The sequence below is a fragment of the Chelonia mydas genome, chromosome 6 (assembly GCF_015237465.2).
Source record: "Chelonia mydas isolate rCheMyd1 chromosome 6, rCheMyd1.pri.v2, whole genome shotgun sequence".
NCBI classification, from domain to species: domain Eukaryota; kingdom Metazoa; phylum Chordata; order Testudines; family Cheloniidae; genus Chelonia; species Chelonia mydas.
The window spans coordinates 51,182,637-51,200,482 of record NC_051246.2 but is presented as its reverse complement, the minus strand read 5'-3'; the positions used below and the strand labels follow the sequence as shown (position 1 = coordinate 51,200,482).

The 17,846-nt window shown below is 43.4% G+C and overlaps 1 protein-coding gene across 3 annotated transcripts in view; it reads right to left on the bottom strand.

The window, feature by feature from the left end:
* The window catches only part of ANO1 (anoctamin 1), a 132,921-nt gene that overhangs the window by 22,337 nt on the left and 92,738 nt on the right, over positions 1-17,846 (bottom strand). For all 3 annotated transcript variants that reach the window (XM_043549369.1, XM_037899984.2, XM_027830143.3), the window contains 4 exons: positions 15,357-15,517; positions 3,901-3,983; positions 1,830-1,841; positions 880-951 (listed from right to left, as the gene is read on the bottom strand). In XM_043549369.1, coding sequence (XP_043405304.1) covers positions 880-951; positions 1,830-1,841; positions 3,901-3,983; positions 15,357-15,517 — 328 coding nt within the window. The remainder of the gene's footprint in view (positions 1-879; positions 952-1,829; positions 1,842-3,900; positions 3,984-15,356; positions 15,518-17,846) is intronic.

Genomic DNA, 17,846 nt, shown 5'->3' with positions numbered 1-17,846 from the left:
CTTATTCAGCTGAGATGGCAGGGGGATTATATTTAGAAATGTGGAAGGTTATTGCCCAAGCTGGAATCCAGCCAGGATATTGGGGTTAGTATTATTATTAACTATTTTAGTAACTATTTTATTAAATGCCATGGGATTTTTAAAAGCCACAAACATCTCAAGACCTAAGTGCAGAAAGCCAGATTCCAATCCAGTGGCTGAATATTTGTCTTTTAGAGGCATTTTTAAATTTGTGAACAGTCCATTCCAATAGATACATACACCACAAAGAAGGAGAAAGCAAATCTTAATTTCCCAATGGAAAAGTAGGGAGGAAAATCCATCAGAGACGCTTCCTGAGTTTTCCTCTTCCAGATACCTCTCCTGTGGGAAAATCTGCAGTAGGATATGAATCAGCATTCAGTTTTTGCTCAGTTCTTATTCAGCCAAACTTTGATTGGAATAAGTAAAGGACCTCAAGGTTTGATCCAAACAATTAGCATGTTGTTATGATGATGGATGCTAGGAAGGCATGAGAATCTCTTCTGAGAAGTTCTAGTTACTTATAATACTGCAAGATACCAGGTTAAGTTATAGATTTCTCAAACTTTATCCATAGCCTAATAAGAATTCAAATGATAGGTGAAAAATTCTATTAAAATATATCTTATACCCAAACATTGAAGTCATTTCTAGAGTTGTACTACTTTATATATATGAAATGTATGTACTACTGCAAATGTAATTAATGGTTAAAGAAATGTTTGAAAGCTTATATTTGATATACAACAGTGTCTTTATGTTTATTTTTGTTTCCAGAATCTTGGTCAAGTCATCTGTAAATGGATTTGTTCACCAAAGAAGTTTACGTGGTTAAAGAAATAAATATTTTTACCATACCTTTTTATGTATGTATTCTTTCCTCAGTGATTTTTCTAATACTTTAGCTTCATATTCTGCTCTTGGATGAGCCTGTGAAATAAGTCACATTTAATAGTAAAGAAATTATATCGATTTCCTAGTTCATCTATATATGAACAAATGACAAGTCCAGTTCCTACTAGTTTCCAATTTCTCATACTGAATTCTAATTTACTATACATATCACTAACATAACGTTGATAGCATATTGTAGCTAAAATCTTTGAAGTACTATATCATTCTAAATTCTGTTCCTTGGACTAAATGTTTAGGAAACAGAAAAAAGCTCTACAGAATATATCAAGTGTAACCCTGTGCAGATCAAGCTTGGGTCATTGTGATTTACAGTGCAGCTTGCAGAGTCTACAGATCACAACATTTGATGTTCCATCTTGATATGAGACATTGCCATTTGGATCAAGATGAAACATTGCATTCTACAAACTATAATCTCTATGAACCATGCTTCATGAAGGGTAGCTGTTATCTGCTATAATTTAGGCAAAATATGTGCAGCTCTTGGGGTACTGGCAAGTTGCCAATGAGGCCCTCAGGTGGGCCAAGTTTGGATACCAAATTTATTCATACCTACAGCAACATCCCTAGAAAGGTACATCTTTGCAATGCAACAGACACTGCATATTAAACTAGCCACATACAATGAAAAGAGGAGATATAGGAAAATAACCCGAAATAGAAGGAACAAGATAGCTGAAGGATTCCAAAAGTACCCACAAGAATGCACTGAATGGAAAAATAGAATGGATTTGAAAAAAAAAAGACCAACCACTGGAAAAAAGGAAAGAAAGCTGTAGTGGGAGCTTTAAGGAAATTAGATGCTGGAAAAAAGAAGTGGGTGAAATCAAAAAGATACCTTTCACTGATAGACAGGTAATAAAAAAGGTAGAGCAATTAAAAAAATTCCAAACCTTGACTGCCTCCTTCGGGAAACCAGAAAAGAAAGAAAAAAACAAAACACAAAAAACAAACAAAAAAGATGATTACTGCACTGTTGCAAATTGCACTGAATTTATTTTTTTTTAAATCACATGCAACAACATGATAGATAGAGTGGATGGATAGACACAACCAAGAAAAATCAGTCTGCTCTTGTTTTCATATTGATGATATACTAACATTACTGCATCAAAAAGTTTACTGAATAAATGTACCCTACAGAAGATTAAATATTTTAGTATTTTAGGATGCCATCTAAGATCCTGATTCAACAAGCATTTAAGCATCTGTTTAAGTCCCAATGAAGTCAATGGGAAGTCAGGAGCGTAAGTGTGCTGCTAAACAAGGGGAGCTAGCGGGGAGCATATTAAGTGGAGAGTAAAATATACTTTTTTAACAGCTGCTGTCTCTGGTCAGACATTGTTTTTACTGCAGAGAACTCTGAACACACCCACAAAGGGGATAGCTGTTGGAAAGATACAGTTAATCCTTTCCACTTTCATGTATGCTAACAATTAGATACCAAAAATAAAAGGATAGTCGTCTTACAATAGCTAGGAAAAAAAGCATCCTCTTATTGTCATCCAATAAAATAGCAGGCCCCAATCCTGCAGCGTGCATTGGCACAGGATATGCCTGCATGGAGAACTTACCAGGACTGGGACCTTAGAAACCAAACTTTCTTCTGAGAAGTCAATTAAAAATAAAAAAGCTTTTGTAGAATAATTATATCAGGGCCATCAGATAGCATGACACACTGTTTAATAAAAGGTGTCCTACAATACACTCCCATATAACTGAATCATATTTTTTGTGAATATAATCACTATGTCTAGATTGCACAGGCAGTCATATTTTTAATAAAAGAACTACAGGCATAAATCCCAAGAAATGAACTTTACAAAGATATTGGGCCCAGTCCAGCTCTCATGGAAGTTAGTGGAACAGCTGCAGCTGAGTGATGGCTTTGAATGGTTTTTTGGGCTGAATAAAGCCCAAAATATTTACCACTCAGAACTCCCATTGCCTTCAATTCCAATTTGCAATCCAAATATTGTTTCTAAAAAACCCAAAACACCTGAGATGGAATAAATCTAAACCGTACTCCTTATCTTCTATGGGTTTTTTGTGTATGCCAAAGATGCTCAAATGAATTGTGTGGCTAGGGTCTCATCCAAAACGTATTGAAGCCACTGATAAACTACAACTGCCTCCAATGGACTTTGGATCAGGGGCTTTGAAATGTAGATCCTCAAAATGTCTCTTTTCCTTTTATTCCATAAACATTTTAATATTTAGCACTCTTTTGCATATATTATATATTTAGTACTCTTTTGCTTGGATCTTCCTATCTCTAACCACTCCCAAACATGTCTTTTGGCACACACGGCAAAGACAACCTCCAAATTTGTGTCCCTAGTGTTTTTACACAATGCTCCATACCAATGTACCTGCAGTATTTTCCACAAAATTTTCCTGATTAAAATGTGATCCTGCACCATTAATGTTTATGGGAGCTTTTCCCATTGGCTTGAATGGAGCAACTATGCCATTTTCAGAAACTGGTTCTTCATGCTGGCTTTACAATGGTGTAAACTTTATCAACTTTGACAGAGCCATTCCTGACTTATAGCAGAGTAGCTAAGAGGCGAGTAAGTCTCTCTGCTTTTAATGTCCTTTCTTGAGTCAGGGAATTATGTATGAGCAATATATTCCATGCCTGCATTACTAGGTATGACCTAACATAATTTTTTTAAAAACAGTGTGTGTGTGTGTGGGGGGGGTGTTGTTGTAGATATACAATTATGCTTCCATGGGAACAAGATGTGCCAGCAATACACCCATAATAAAAAACTCAGAAATAGTTCACATACAGGATCTTCCTTTGTACCAAGGAATTACTGCAAAATTCTTGCAGTATTCCATGAAGCAAAGTCTTAACAGTTTAGAGTAAGGCGCCATTTACAGTGTAACTATTGAAGTTAAAATGTAACAAAACAAAACCAGGAAATGGAGTCAAACCAAACCAACTTAAAAACTAACCTCTTCCTCTTCAAACCCAGTCAGATCCCATCTATAGTTGAGACGCATCTGTTTTCTCTTCCAGTGTTCCATAAAAGTGGCAGCTAGAAATTAAAAAAAAGTTTGTTAGAGCATAGTTATTTGGACCATTTATAAGGTCTTCAAAATCAAATTGGCCTGGGTTAGAATTTGTCTAAAGTATCTGCTTAGGTGTGTTGGGTCAAATTTATTCTCAGTTACCCTGGTGTAAATCCAGAGGATCTCCACTGAGAACAACTGAGAGCAGAATTGGCCTGATATCTACAAGATGTTAATAAGTAAAACTATTATGCATAAGGGCCTGGTTTCGCATATCTGGTACATCCAAAACTTCCATTAGGTTTGGACAGAAGGTGGCTAGTTATTAGGGCAGTTTAATTTCAGGAGATGTTTTTAAAAATAATTTATAATTAAATTGTAAATGGAAATTTATGTTAGTGAGAATTCTGAGTTCTCCAGTAGGAGTACTTGGTAAATACTAAGGGCCAAACTCTGGGAGCCAACTTTTAACTATGGGAGCCAAAAGAAATGCTCATATACCCACAAAACCTTTGTTTGTTCCTGGTAGCGGATAGTTAAGTGCACGATTAAGGCTGGAATTTTCAAAGGTACCTCAGGGAGTTAGGTGCCCAAATCAAATTTAACTAATATTTTGTGTCTCTGTAATGATATTAGCAGGTGTCATTTGTATATGGCTGCCTATCAAGCTGAACAGTATTAGTTTTGTCCGTACATAACAGTTGCAGATCTCTAACTATACTGGTATAGTTAAAGTGGTATGACCCCTTCCCCCCCAGCACATCCCCAAGTGTGGACACAGTTATATTGGTATAAAGGTACTTATAAGTTATTCCCATTAGGGAAGTAAAATAAAGGAGAATGAGCCCTGGTCTACACTAGGACTTTAGGTCGAATTTAGCAGCATTAAATCGATGTAAACCTGCACCCGTCCACACGATGAAGCCCTTTTTTTCGACTTAAATGGCTCTTAAAATCGATTTCCTTACTTCACCCCGACAAGTGGATTAGCGCTTAAATCGGCCTTGCCGGGTCGAATTTGGGGTACTGTGGACACAATTCAACGGTATTGGCCTCCGGGAGCTATCCCAGAGTGCTCCATTGTGACCACTCTGGACAGCACTCTCAACTCAGATGCACTGGCCAGGTAGACAGGAAAAGAACCGCGAACTTTTGAATCTCATTTCCTGTTTGGCCAGCGTGACAAGCTGCAGGTGACCATGCAGGGCTCCTCAGCAGAGGTGACCATGCAGAGCTCATCAGCAGAGGTGACCATGCAGAGCTCATCAGCAGAGGTGACCATGATGGAGTCCCAGAATTGCAAAAGAGCTCCAGCATGGACTGAACAGGAGGTACGGGATCTGATCGCTGTATGGGGAGAGGAATCTGTGCTACCAGAACTCCGTTCCAGTTTTCGAAACGCCAAAACCTTTGTCAAAATCTCCCAGGGCATGAAGGACAGAGGCCATAACAGGGACCCGAAGCAGTGCCGCATGAAACTTAAGGAGCTGAGGCAAGCCTACCAGAAAACCAGAGAGGCGAACGGCCGCTCCGGGTCAGAGCCCCAAACATGCCGCTTCTATGATGAGCTGCATGCCATTTTAGGGGGTTCAGCCACCACTACCCCAGCCGTGTTGTTTGACTCCTTCAATGGAGATGGAGGCAACACGGAAGCAGGTTTTGGGGACGAAGAAGAAGATGATGATGATGATGAGGTTGTAGATAGCTCACAGCAAGCAAGCGGAGAAACCAGTTTTCCCAACAGCCAGGAACTGTTTCTCACCCTGGACCTGGAGCCAGTACCCCCCGAACCCACCCAAGGCTGCCTCCTGGACCCGGCAGGCGGAGAAGGGACCTCTGGTGAGTGTACCTTTTAAAAACTATACATGGTTTAAAAGCAAGCATGTGAAAGGATTAATTTGCCCTAGCATTCGCGGCTCTCCTGGATGTACTCCCAAAATCTTTGCAAAAGGTTTCTGGGGAGGGCAGCCTTATTGCGTCCTCCATGGTAGGACACTTTACCACTCCAGGCCAGTAACACGTACTCGGGAATCATTGTACAACAAAGCATTGCAGTGTATGTTTGCTGGTGTTCAAACAACATCCGTTCTTTATCTCTCTGTGTTATCCTCAGGAGAGTGATATCATTCATGGTCACCTGGTTGAAATAGGGTGCTTTTCTTCAGGGGACACTCAGAGATGCCTGTTCCTGCTGGGTTGTTTGCCTGTGGCTGAACAGAAATGTTCCCCGCTGTTAGCCACGGGGAGGAGGGAGGTTTGAGGGGGTAGCCACGCGGTGGGGGGGAGGCAAAATGCGACCTTGTAACGAAAGCACATGTGCTATGTATGTAATGTTAACAGCAAGGTTTACCCTGAAAGAGTGTAGCCACTGTTTTATAAAATGTGTCTTTTTAAATACCGCTGTCCTTTTTTTTTTTCTCCACCAGCTGCATGTGTTTCAATGATCACGGGATCTTCTCCTTCCCAGAGGCTAATGAAGATTAGAAAGAAAAAAAACCGCACTCGTGATGAAATGTTCTCTGAGCTCATGCTGTCCTCCCACACTGACAGAGCACAGATGAATGCGTGGAGGCAAATAATGTCAGAGTGCAGGAAAGCACAAAATGACCGGGAGGAGAGGTGGAGGGCTGAAGAGAGTAAGTGGCGGGCTGAAGAGAGGGCTGAAGCTCAAATGTGGCGGCAGCATGATGAGAGGAGGCAGGATTCAATGCTGAGGCTGCTGGAGGATCAAACCAGTATGCTCCAGTGTATGGTTGAGCTGCAGCAAAGGCAACTGGAGCACAGACTGCCACTACAGCCCCTGTGTAACCAACCGCCCTCCTCTCCAAGTTCCATAGCCTCCTCACCCAGATGCCCAAGAACGCGGTGGGGGGGCCTCTGGCCAACCAGCCACTCCACCACAGAGGATTGCCCAAAAAACAGAAGGCTGGCATTCAATAAATTTTAAAGTTGTAAACTTTTAAAGTGCTATGTGGCATTTTCCTTCCCTCCTCCACCACCCCTCCTGGGCTACCTTGGTAGTCATCCCCCTATTTGTGTGATGAATGAATAAAGAATGCATGAATGTGAAGCAACAATGACTTTATTGCCTCTGCAAGCGGTGATCGAAGGGAGGAGGGAAGGGTGGTTAGCTTACAGGGAAGAAGAGTGAACCAAGGGGCGGGGGATTTCATCAAGGAGAAACAAACAGAACTTTCACACCGTAACCTGTCCAGTCATGAAACTGGTTTTCAAAGCTTCTCTGATGCATACCGCGCCCTCCTGTACTCTTCTAACCGCCCTGGTGTCTGGCTGCGCGTAACCAGCAGCCAGGCGATTTGCCTCAACCTCCCACGCTGCCATAAACATCTCCTCCTTACTCACACAGATATTGTGGAGCGCACAGCAAGCAGTAATAACAGTGGGAATATTGGTTTCACTGAGGTCTAAGCGAGTCAGTAAACTGCGCCAGCGCGCCTTTAAACGTCCAAATGCACATTCTACCACCATTCTGCACTTGCTCAGCCTGTAGCTGAACAGCTCCTGACTACTGTCCAGGCTGCCTGTGTATGGCTTCATGAGCCATGGCATTAAGGGGTAGGCTGGGTCCCCAAGGATAACTATAGGCATTTCAACATCCCCAACAGTTATTTTCTGGTCTGGGAATAAAGTCCCTTCCTGCAGCTTTTGAAACAGAGCAGAGTTCCTGAAGATGCGAGCGTCATGTACCTTTCCCGGCCATCCCATGTTGATGTTGGTGAAATGTCCCTTGTGATCCACCAGAGCTTGCAGCACTATTGAAAAGTACCCCTTGCGGTTTATATACTTGCCGGATTGGTGCTCCGGTGCCAAGATAGGGATATGGGTTCCGTCTATGGCCCCACCACAGTTAGGGAATCCCATTGCAGCAAAGCCATCCACTATGACCTGCACATTTCCCAGACTCACTACCCTTGATATCAGCAGATCTTTGATTGCGTGGGCTACTTGCATCACAGCAGCCCCAACAGTAGATTTGCCCGCTCCAAATTGATTCCCAACTGACCGGTAACTGTCTGGCGTTGCAAGCTTCCACAGGGCTATCACCACTCACTTCTCAACTGTGAGGGCAGCTCTCATCTTGGTATTCATGCGCTTCAGGGCAGGGGAAAGCAAGTCACAGAGTTCCATAAAAGTGCCCTTACGCATGCGAAAGTTTCGCAGCCACTGGAAATCGTCCCAGACCCGCAACACTATGCGGTCCCACCAGTCTGTGCTTGTTTCCCGAGCCCAGAATCGGCGTTCCACAGCATGGACCTGCCCCATTAGCACCATGATGCATGCATTGCCAGGGCCCATGCTTTCAGAGAAATCTGCGTCCATGTCCTGATCACTCACGCGACCGCGCTGACGTCGCCTCCTCGCCCGGTATCGCTCTGCCAGGTTCTGGTGCTGCATATACTGCTGGATAACGCGTGTGGTGTTTAATGTGCTCCTAATTGCCAAAGTGAGCTGAGCGGCCTCCATGCTTGCCTTGGTATGGCGTCCGCACAGAAAAAAGGCGCGGAACGATTGTCTGCCGTTGCTCTGACGGAGGGAGGGGCGACTGACAACATGGCTTACAGGGTTGGCTTACAGGGAATTAAAATCAACAAAGGGGGTGGCTCTACATCAATGAGTATTTCAGGCAGGACTTCACGGAGGGTTCGAATAAGAAATGGTGCACCTAAGTAATTGTTCTTATTGGAACAAGCAGGTTGGTCTGGCCTTTGATTGATACATGGCTAGATTTACCTCGCTGCACCTTCTCTGTGAGTGACTGCAGTGTGACCTAGAGGAATGAGTCCCCTAAACGGGGGAGGGGGGAAGCAAATGAGTACAAAACAAATCTGGTCTATTTCTTGTTTTGATCCACTCCATCTATATTTTACATCTTTGGCTGGCAGCAGACGGTGCAGAAGGACTGCATGCCATCCACATCTCATGGCTGCTCGGCAGAGGACGGTGCAGTAGGACTGCTAGCCATCCGTATCGCCTGCCTGGTCACCATAAGATGGTTCAATAGGACTGACTGCAGGACTAAAGAGAATGACCTGGTCAAGTCACTTCTAATGTAATCCCTACACCCATGTCTGCCCAGGCGCTCTGGGCCGACGTGGCCAGGAGCACCTCGGACATGACGATGACGGCTACCAGTCCTATTGCACCATCTGCTGCCACAAGGCAAGGGGTTGCTGCTGCTGTGTAGCAATGCAGTACCACGTCTGCCAGCACCCAGGAGACATATGGTGACGGTTACCTGAGTGGGCTCCATGCTTGCCGTGGTATGGCGTCTGAACAGGTAACTCAAGAAAAAAGGCGCGAAATGATTGTCTGCTGCTGCTTTCACGGAGGGAGGGAGGGAACGGGGGCCTGACGATATGTACCCAGAACCACCCGCAACAATGTTTTAGCCCCATCAGGCATTGGGATCTCAACCCAGAATTCCAATGGGCAGCAGAGACTGCGGGAACTGTGGGATAGCTACCCACAGTGCAACGCTCCGGAAGTCGACTCTAGCCTCTGTACTGTGGAAGCACTCCGCCGAGTTAATGCACTTAATGCACTTAGAGCATTTTCATTGGGGACACACACACTCGAATATATAAAAACGATTTCTAAAAAACCGACTTCTATAAATTCGACCTAATTTCGTAGTGTAGACATACCGTAAGCTATACTGTATAAGACACCTTTATACTGATGTAAATATGTCCACACTAGAGGTTTTACTAGTATAACTGTTTCAATAAATGATCACACACGTAACCAAAATAGTTATACAAAAACTGCATGTAGACCAAACCTGATAAGTGTTGCAAATAGGGAGCTTTTTAATGGCCATTGTAAGGGGATCCACTGTGCAGCAGTCATTTTGTTTTTAACAGGCTAGACCCAGGAAAAAGGAGCAATATGAAAACAACTCTTGAGTTGTAGCAAATAACCCTGTTCTTTATCAGTGTACGTGCCTTTGAGGTGGAGGAAGTTCTCAGAGGACATACATTTTAATGCTGGGAACAAACCAGCACAGTTCAGTAAATAAGTAATTATGAAAGAAGCAAGTCCATTGAGAAAGGCTAACCGCACAAGAATTCTTCTGCAGTGAATACTAACAGATGTGCTCAACAAGATGTACCCATGATATTCAGTAAAACCTTGGAAGCAGAGAGGGGAGAGACAGAAAGACTAATATAGATAAAAGGGTGACTGGAATCAGGCTATGCTTTTAGCATTCATCAGTCCTCCAAGTGAAATTCTCACGTACAAAGCCTACAGCTGAACCCCTTTATAACTCTTGTGCTTCCTGTAAACTGGTAACATCATAATTATATCTTAAAACAGTCTATGATATAATCCTTGAATCCCTGCCCCTTCTCTGTGTCCCTGGGAGCTCTTACACTGTGGTCTGTAGTTTTCATGTACAGTGAGAAAATGAAAGACACATTGTGTCATGCTGCTACCAGAAATCATTTTACAGCATCAACTTAGAAAAATGTAAAATTAAATATTACATCTGAAACATAGCCATCTGTTAACTCATATGAGAAGCACCAACTGAGTGCGGCAGGTTCAAAGAAGTAGCAAAGAAAGAATGTCTTTCTGCCAAACACACATGCATTTTCATATTTCATCTGTGCCCATAAACACAAACTGAGCTCAAAGGTTCTGGTAGATTGCTTTCTAGATCATTATTTGAGCTGGATTTTGAGGGATTCTGGATGAGGTTTCATACCACACAAATTCAGGCCTTATTTTTAGGGGACAGAAAATCAATGTCAGACTGCTTATTTAAGAGATGGGGGATCCGCAGCTCCCAGGTATTGCAGGTGACAGGGGGTCCCTGCAGCTCCGAGCTCTGAGCCACAGCGGAGGGGCTCTCAGCAGCCACAGGTTGGGGGGGACCCGGAGCTCTCACACGCTGGCCCTAGAGCTCCGAGACGCCGTGGGCAGCGGAGACCCCCGCAGCTCCTAGCTGTCATGGGCAGCAGGAGAACCCCAGATCTCTGAGTCGCTGCAGGTGATGAAGGGCCCCTTACAACTCGCAACAGCAACAGGTGGTGGGGGGCCACCTGGAGCTCGAGCCACTGTAGGCACCCATGCAGCTCTCAGCTGCTGCAGGTTGTGGGGAAATCCGGAGCTGTCAGCCACCATGGGCGGCAGGGGGACCCTCCTGCTCTCCTCCCACAGTAGGGCTTGGGCTCAGCCCCATTTTGTCACAGTTATTTTTAGTAAAAGTCAGGGACAGGTCATGGGCTTCCGTGAATTTTTGTTTATTGCCCGTGACCTGTCCCTGACTTTTACTAAAAATAACTGTGACAAAATCTTCACCTTTCTGATACCTAAGGAATGAACTCTTGTCTCCATAGCAATACAGCATGTGTGTTGGAGGTGGCGTGAGAAAGACCAGTAAGTCACGGACACATAAGGGTATGGTATGGGAAAAATCCTGTCTTTGGGAAGCACAGTGTGTTATTGGCTTGTAGCAACAGTAGCAGATGTGGAACAACTGTCTAGGTGCCAGGCAGGTTGGCCATGTGAGAGAGGAAGGATGATCTTGTAGTTAAGGCCCTATCCTGTGACTCAGGTTATCGCAGTTCCATTCCCAGCCCTTCCAGAGATTTCCTGTGTGATTTTGTGGAAGTCACTTAGATCCACATCCACAAAGGGTCTCAGGCTCCCAGATAATCACAGGAACAACACCGCAGTCCACAAGACCTGAGTTAGGTGCCTAGGCTTCCTGTACAATGAATGGGGAGGCATAGGTGCCCAGGAATGCAATCCACAAAAGCCAGTAACCTAGGCCAGGAGCCAATGGGATAGTTGATATGTCCTGAGGCCCACCCCTTGAAGGGAGGTGCCTATCTCTGCTTGTGATACATGAACTGGGGGAAGATAAGGGTTCCTCTGCCAAATTTGTCTTCAGGGCCTGATCCAGTAGGTGTGGTCAGAGGCTGCACAATTCCATACAAAACAGCTGGGGGGTGGGAGACAGCTCCCTTGTAACATTGAGTCCAGTGATGAGGGTACTCACCTGGGGTGTGGGAGACCCCACGTTCAAGTCCACTCCCCTCTGCCTGATGAGGAGAACGGATCTGTCACCTCACCACTGAGTGCTCTTACCACTAAGATACACAGTGATTCTCCCTTTTCCTCCAGCCCAATTAATATTAATTATTCAATTATGTATTTAAAGTGGAACAACTTCAACAGGAGAGTGAAGGAGTCCCACATCAGAGTATCCCATAGTCCAGTGGTTGGGGCTCTAAGAGAAGTGGCAGATTCCTGGTCAAATCCCTTTTCCCCCTCAGGCAGAGGGGGGATTTGAACCCTTGGTTTCCCACTTCCTAGGTAAGTACCCTCACCGCTGGGCTAAAGCATATAAGAAACTTTCCCTCCCCCCCCATTGTTTTGTGTGGAGTTATGTGGCAGCCTCTGAGCACACTGACTGGATCAGGCCCAGCACAGAAGTTAGGTGAATGAATGCCTATCTTCCCCTGGGTGTGGATTGCTCTGGGGCTTAGGGTAAGAGATAAACATCTGAGTACCTAGAGTAGGGTTGCCAATTTTGGTTGGACGTATTCCTGGAGGTTTCATCACAGGACATAATCTTGAATGAAAGATTACTCTTTGATTCCTGGAGACTCCAGGACAATCCTGGATGGCTGGGAGCCCTAGCCTAGAGGGAAGCAGCAGGGTGCATGCCCAGAGGCAGAAACATAGGTGTAGAGCGCACGCCGCAGCAGTGCACTTGAACCGATACAGCTGTGCCACTGCAGCGCATGTGGTGAAGACGCTTTATGTCGACAGGCATACAAAGAGCTTTCCCGTCAGCATAAAAACCTGACCCCAGCGAGCGGCGGTAGCTATGTTCGTGGGAGAATTTCTCCCGCCGACATAGTGCTGTGCACATGAAAACGTATGTCGGTATAACTTATGTCACGCAGGGGGTGGAACAGTTATACCCCTGAGCGACATAAGTTTTGCTGACATAGGCAGTAGTGTTGACATAGCCTTACTCTAAAATACATAGGAGTTTTGTGGATCATGGTGGCATCTAAAAATGACACAGAGGTGCCAACGTACCTTTATGTATCCAGGCCTAAGGCCTTACTTTGAGGTACTTAAGCATGTAAGTAGTACTATTAAAGTTAATGGAAAAATTCAAGCGTTTAAGTTAGGCATATGCTTAAATACTTTTTTAAAAGAAGGGCCTTGATTGCCTTATATCTCAGTTCTTCATTGTAAAATAAGCGCAATACTTCTCTGCCCCAAAGAATAAATTCATAAATGTCTGTGAGGCTTTCAGATGCTCTGGTGATGAAGGATATACAAGTATCCAAATACACAAGCAGTTGTAGGGGAGGTGTTTTGCTGACACACCCCCAAGTTGTTTGTTTACTCTGACTTTGCATAATGATAGAGATTGCCCCTTCAGTCACCAAAAATGGGTGGAGGGGACCAATATACTCTACTAAGAAATGGAACCCAGGCAACCTTCCATGTCATGATACATTTGAGTAGGCTGCAGACCAATTGGAGTACCTGTCAATGCACACAGAGAGAGAGAGAGAGAGCGTGCAAGTAGATATTTGATTACCCATATGACAGAATCAGACTATTTAAAGTCTCTGACATGGGTTGGCATGCTGCTCTGGGTTATATCACATTTCTCAATATATGTAACATGACAAGATGCTGTTCAAGATAACAGATCACTGACCACCACAGATTCTGCACCTCTCCTTCATATTTCCTGCTGATTATCTTATTATGCCTGTTTTCTGTGTGCATTTTAACCCAACTCTCAACAGGATCATACGATAGGTACCCACCCCTCTTCCAACCTTATATTGAACAGAATATTCAGTCATAGCAGATGGTATTGCACCTTCTATAAATTTTGGCCACGAAAACAAAGTTATTACTTTATTTTGAAGGATACACTAACCTCATCTTAAATTACTGCTAATAAAAAAAATGGTTCCCTATATATCTCAGTAAATGGAAACTAGGTTGTATTTCCAGAACTAAATGAGATACAGTGTCAAAAATGGAGCTCACTACTCATACATAAAAGCCCGCATAGGCAAAAATCTCCTTGTGCTGCTTTTAGTGACGTACTAGTGACGTTGTGGCTATTCAATGTGGCGGATGGTAGGAATGAATCCACCCCCACCGAAGCGGAAGCAGGCTATTAGGCTGAAATGCAGACTGTGGGCTGGAATGGCAGCTAGCCTTTGTCTGTGCTCCCTAGTGCAGGGTTCCTATGTATTAAGTTTGTACACAAGTGGCTCCAGACCATCTATCTTTATCTCTCCTAATGGAAACCCCCTGACTTGCAGAGGATGTGGTTAGTCACTTAACTGGTATTCCCCCTCATGCAGGGCCAGTGTGACGGTTCCATAGCCATGAGGGCCTTATATGAAACCTCCCACAGCAAGTGAATGTCATCCACAAAGATTAGTAATGCTAGAAATTGGAGTTCTCTCTGTTCACCCAACCAGCTAAAAGGAAACTATTGCTTTGTGCTTCCCACCAGTGGCAATGATCTTGACTAACTGAGTTCTCTATCCTAAAGGAATAAGTCCTTGTGTTACTTCAGCACTGAATCTCTCTTCAACAGAAATCTCCTGTGTCGGGGTTTTCTGATACCATCTAGGCTACTGTCCACACTAGGGAATCTAGCTGAGACAATAGTAATAATGTTTAGCACTTACACAATGCTTCTAACCACTTTACAAACTTTAGCTAATTCATTCTCACAACACTTCCCTGGGACAGCTAAATATTAACAACTCAATTTTACAAGTGGAAACTGAAGCAGAGAAACTTGCTCAAGAGCTCAGGAGGAGTCAGCATTTGAAAAATAATTAGAACGCAGCAGCTTCAGGTTCATGGTCCTCTGTGCAGACCACTAGTCCAGGCCTGTTCCCTGATAAACTTAATTGCACTTATGAGCACAGCAAAACTCAGTCACGTTTTGTTCTGAGACACGAACGGCCATTACGCTCCTCTTTCCCCTCTCTGCCCCACGTACTCTATACATCTCTTCAGCAATGTTCTAATTTGGAAGCTGGCTCTGTAACTAGATTTTGTTGGCAAGCTGTGCAATCCCCTTAATGAAATCTAGACATGCCATGCAGCAGTTATATGACATATGCCTAACAATTTCATTTTATATTCGTCTGAGCAACCTCCTGAATTTTAACCTTCAGTCCAGCATATAAATTTAGGGACGACAGTTTCATTGGAAAAAGCGGGGAGGGGGCTGGGTGACGAGGAACTTGACATAATTAACTGCCCGAGCATAGAAATACTGGTTTAGCTTTTGTTTGTTTGTTTGTTTTCCTCTTGTACTTAAGAGAATTAAAAACCCCACGTCAAAGCCATACATTTCTTACCCCACAGAGCCATAAAGACAGAGAAGAAGACAGTTGCTGGGTTGTCAAACAGGTGACTCGCTCGAGCGGTGGCACAGGCAGAGCTCATTTTCCAGTAACTGCACGTTTTGTCACATAGAGGGCACATGGTGATGTTGTTTCTGTCATCACACATCTCCATACTGCAAGGAAAGCGACAAGTAAATGCAAAGAGTAAGGTTAATACATTTCATCTGACATGCACAGGTCATTTCTTTTGATAAGACATTTGTCCTCTGCATATGTTCCCCGTCACTGAATGCACATTCAACCTGCTGGGCTGCCAAATGCTCCCTTCATATTTCTTCTCATTTCTCAACCTCTTCTTAGTATTGTTACTTATTTTGTATTATGGTCAGTCCTAGAAGCCCCAAATGACATCAGGGTCCCACTATAGGCCTGATCCAATTCCCATTCAGGTCAACAGAAGTCTCTCCATTGACATCAAGAGGAAATGAATCAGGCCCTATGCTATTCACTGTATAAACACAAAGTGAGACAGAGCCTGTTCTGAAGTGCTTACAGTGTAAATAAAGGCAGACAAAGGATAGGAGAAAAATAAGTATTAACCCCATTTGATACATGGGGAACTGAGGCAGAGAGAGAGAGAGAGAGTGTCTGTGGGAGACCTGGAAATTGAACTCCGATCTCCAGAGCTTTAATCACAAAACTGTTCTTCCTCTCTACTGTCCTCAAGACAACCCCCTCACTTAGCTCTGTCTCTGGAACTACACTATCGGGAATATGTGACCTCAGATCAAGGCAACACTGTTAGAAGAGGCTCATTAAATGAAATTGATCCAATGTTTTTTGCTTTGACCTGCACTCCATTTAATGGGGAAAAGAGACTATCTGGCAGTCCGGTCTAAAGTTTGCTGTGCGGTATGAGAAAGAGCGTCTCGGAATTGTTGGAATTAGGCCACTATATAGTCATGAATCTTAGCACCACATGTTTTAAGGTGCCTCAATTGAAATGCTAATTTTGCATCTACAATCAATTGCAGGTGCAATCAGTAGCATGCGAAAGTGATAGAGTTTCGGGGCTAGATTCTCTAGTCCTGCTGTGCTAAGCAAGGGATAGGACTGGTGAGGTGATAGGCAAAATTGATTTCAACCTGTGCCAGTGCCCAGCATAAATCACAGCAGGAAGGGGATTGCTCTACTTTAAGCAAGACTGCCTATGATTCCCAGCAATTACTCTAGCATCTGGGGCAGGAAGATGAGCTCACTACATCGTCTACACAGAAACCCCCCCTATTCTAGAGGCTGGTAAGGGGATATTGGAGGAGCTTCTATGCTGGCTGCTAAGCTTGTCAACAGTTGGAGTGATGCAAAGCAACCCTATCAGACCAGAAAATCTGCCCTAGACATCCAACTACATGATTTGTGGACACAGATATCATTGTTCCTGATTGATATCTAAATTTCTATCATTTGCACATGAAACAGATTATGGAAGCAAAACTGGAAATGCAAAATTAGAGGCCTTTTTTGAAAATGTATAATAAATAACTAAATAGTACAATTAAAAAACACCTGGCACCTGGATTTTACTAATTTGACCAGATTACCTAGTTTAGACATATGTATTCTTGAGTTGTCTTTGTTGTTCATAGTAGATGCTTTCCACTACTTTATAACAGACATGCCATCTGTGTTCTGGTTACACAATTTTTTTATATTCTTTTAAGATTAATTTATATAATGATCTGATCTACAATTATGAAAAGAACAGAAAAGTCGCTGTCAACAAGTGAGCTAAAATAAATTATTTTTAGCACATACCTCATCAACAGGCCACATGATTATTTTGTCACATCTCTGGAGATTTAGGTGTATATAAACTCAAAACTTAAGCAAGTGCTGATTCATCATAAGCTTAACTGTGACCTTCTATTTTGTCTACATGCTATCTGTTTTTTTACCCACAGCTGTTTTGCAGATTCTACTTTCTGAGAACATGTATTTTGTTCTGTACATATTTTATCTTTCTGCTGTGGAGAACAAACTCTTAGATAAATACTGTGAATGCTTATACATTGTCATGCACACCTATGGCACTGTATTAATAAATAATAATAACTCACTATTAGATTATTAAGGTGGTAGAATACTGATAACATAACATTTTTGCCCAGTATTGGATATTGTGGACTCAGTCCTGAAATCTGCTTCAAACCCTTTGAGAGCTCCAGCATTAAAAGGGAACAGAAAGAGGCCAAATGTTCCCTCCTAGAGATTCCCCTGGTGTGGAAGAGTACCCATCACATGTAAAATACTCAAATGATGAGGCATGCAGGAGGTGTGGCCAAAGCTGACTGTGTTCTGGCATTTGCAGGCTGGCAGATAGACACTTGGGACCCATTGCCAGACAGCATACATATATTAATGCAGTCCATCAGACAGTCTGGTGTAGAGCTGGTTTCAGGAATGGGGAGTAGCTTCCTGGTGTGCCAAACTCTAGGCCTTAAT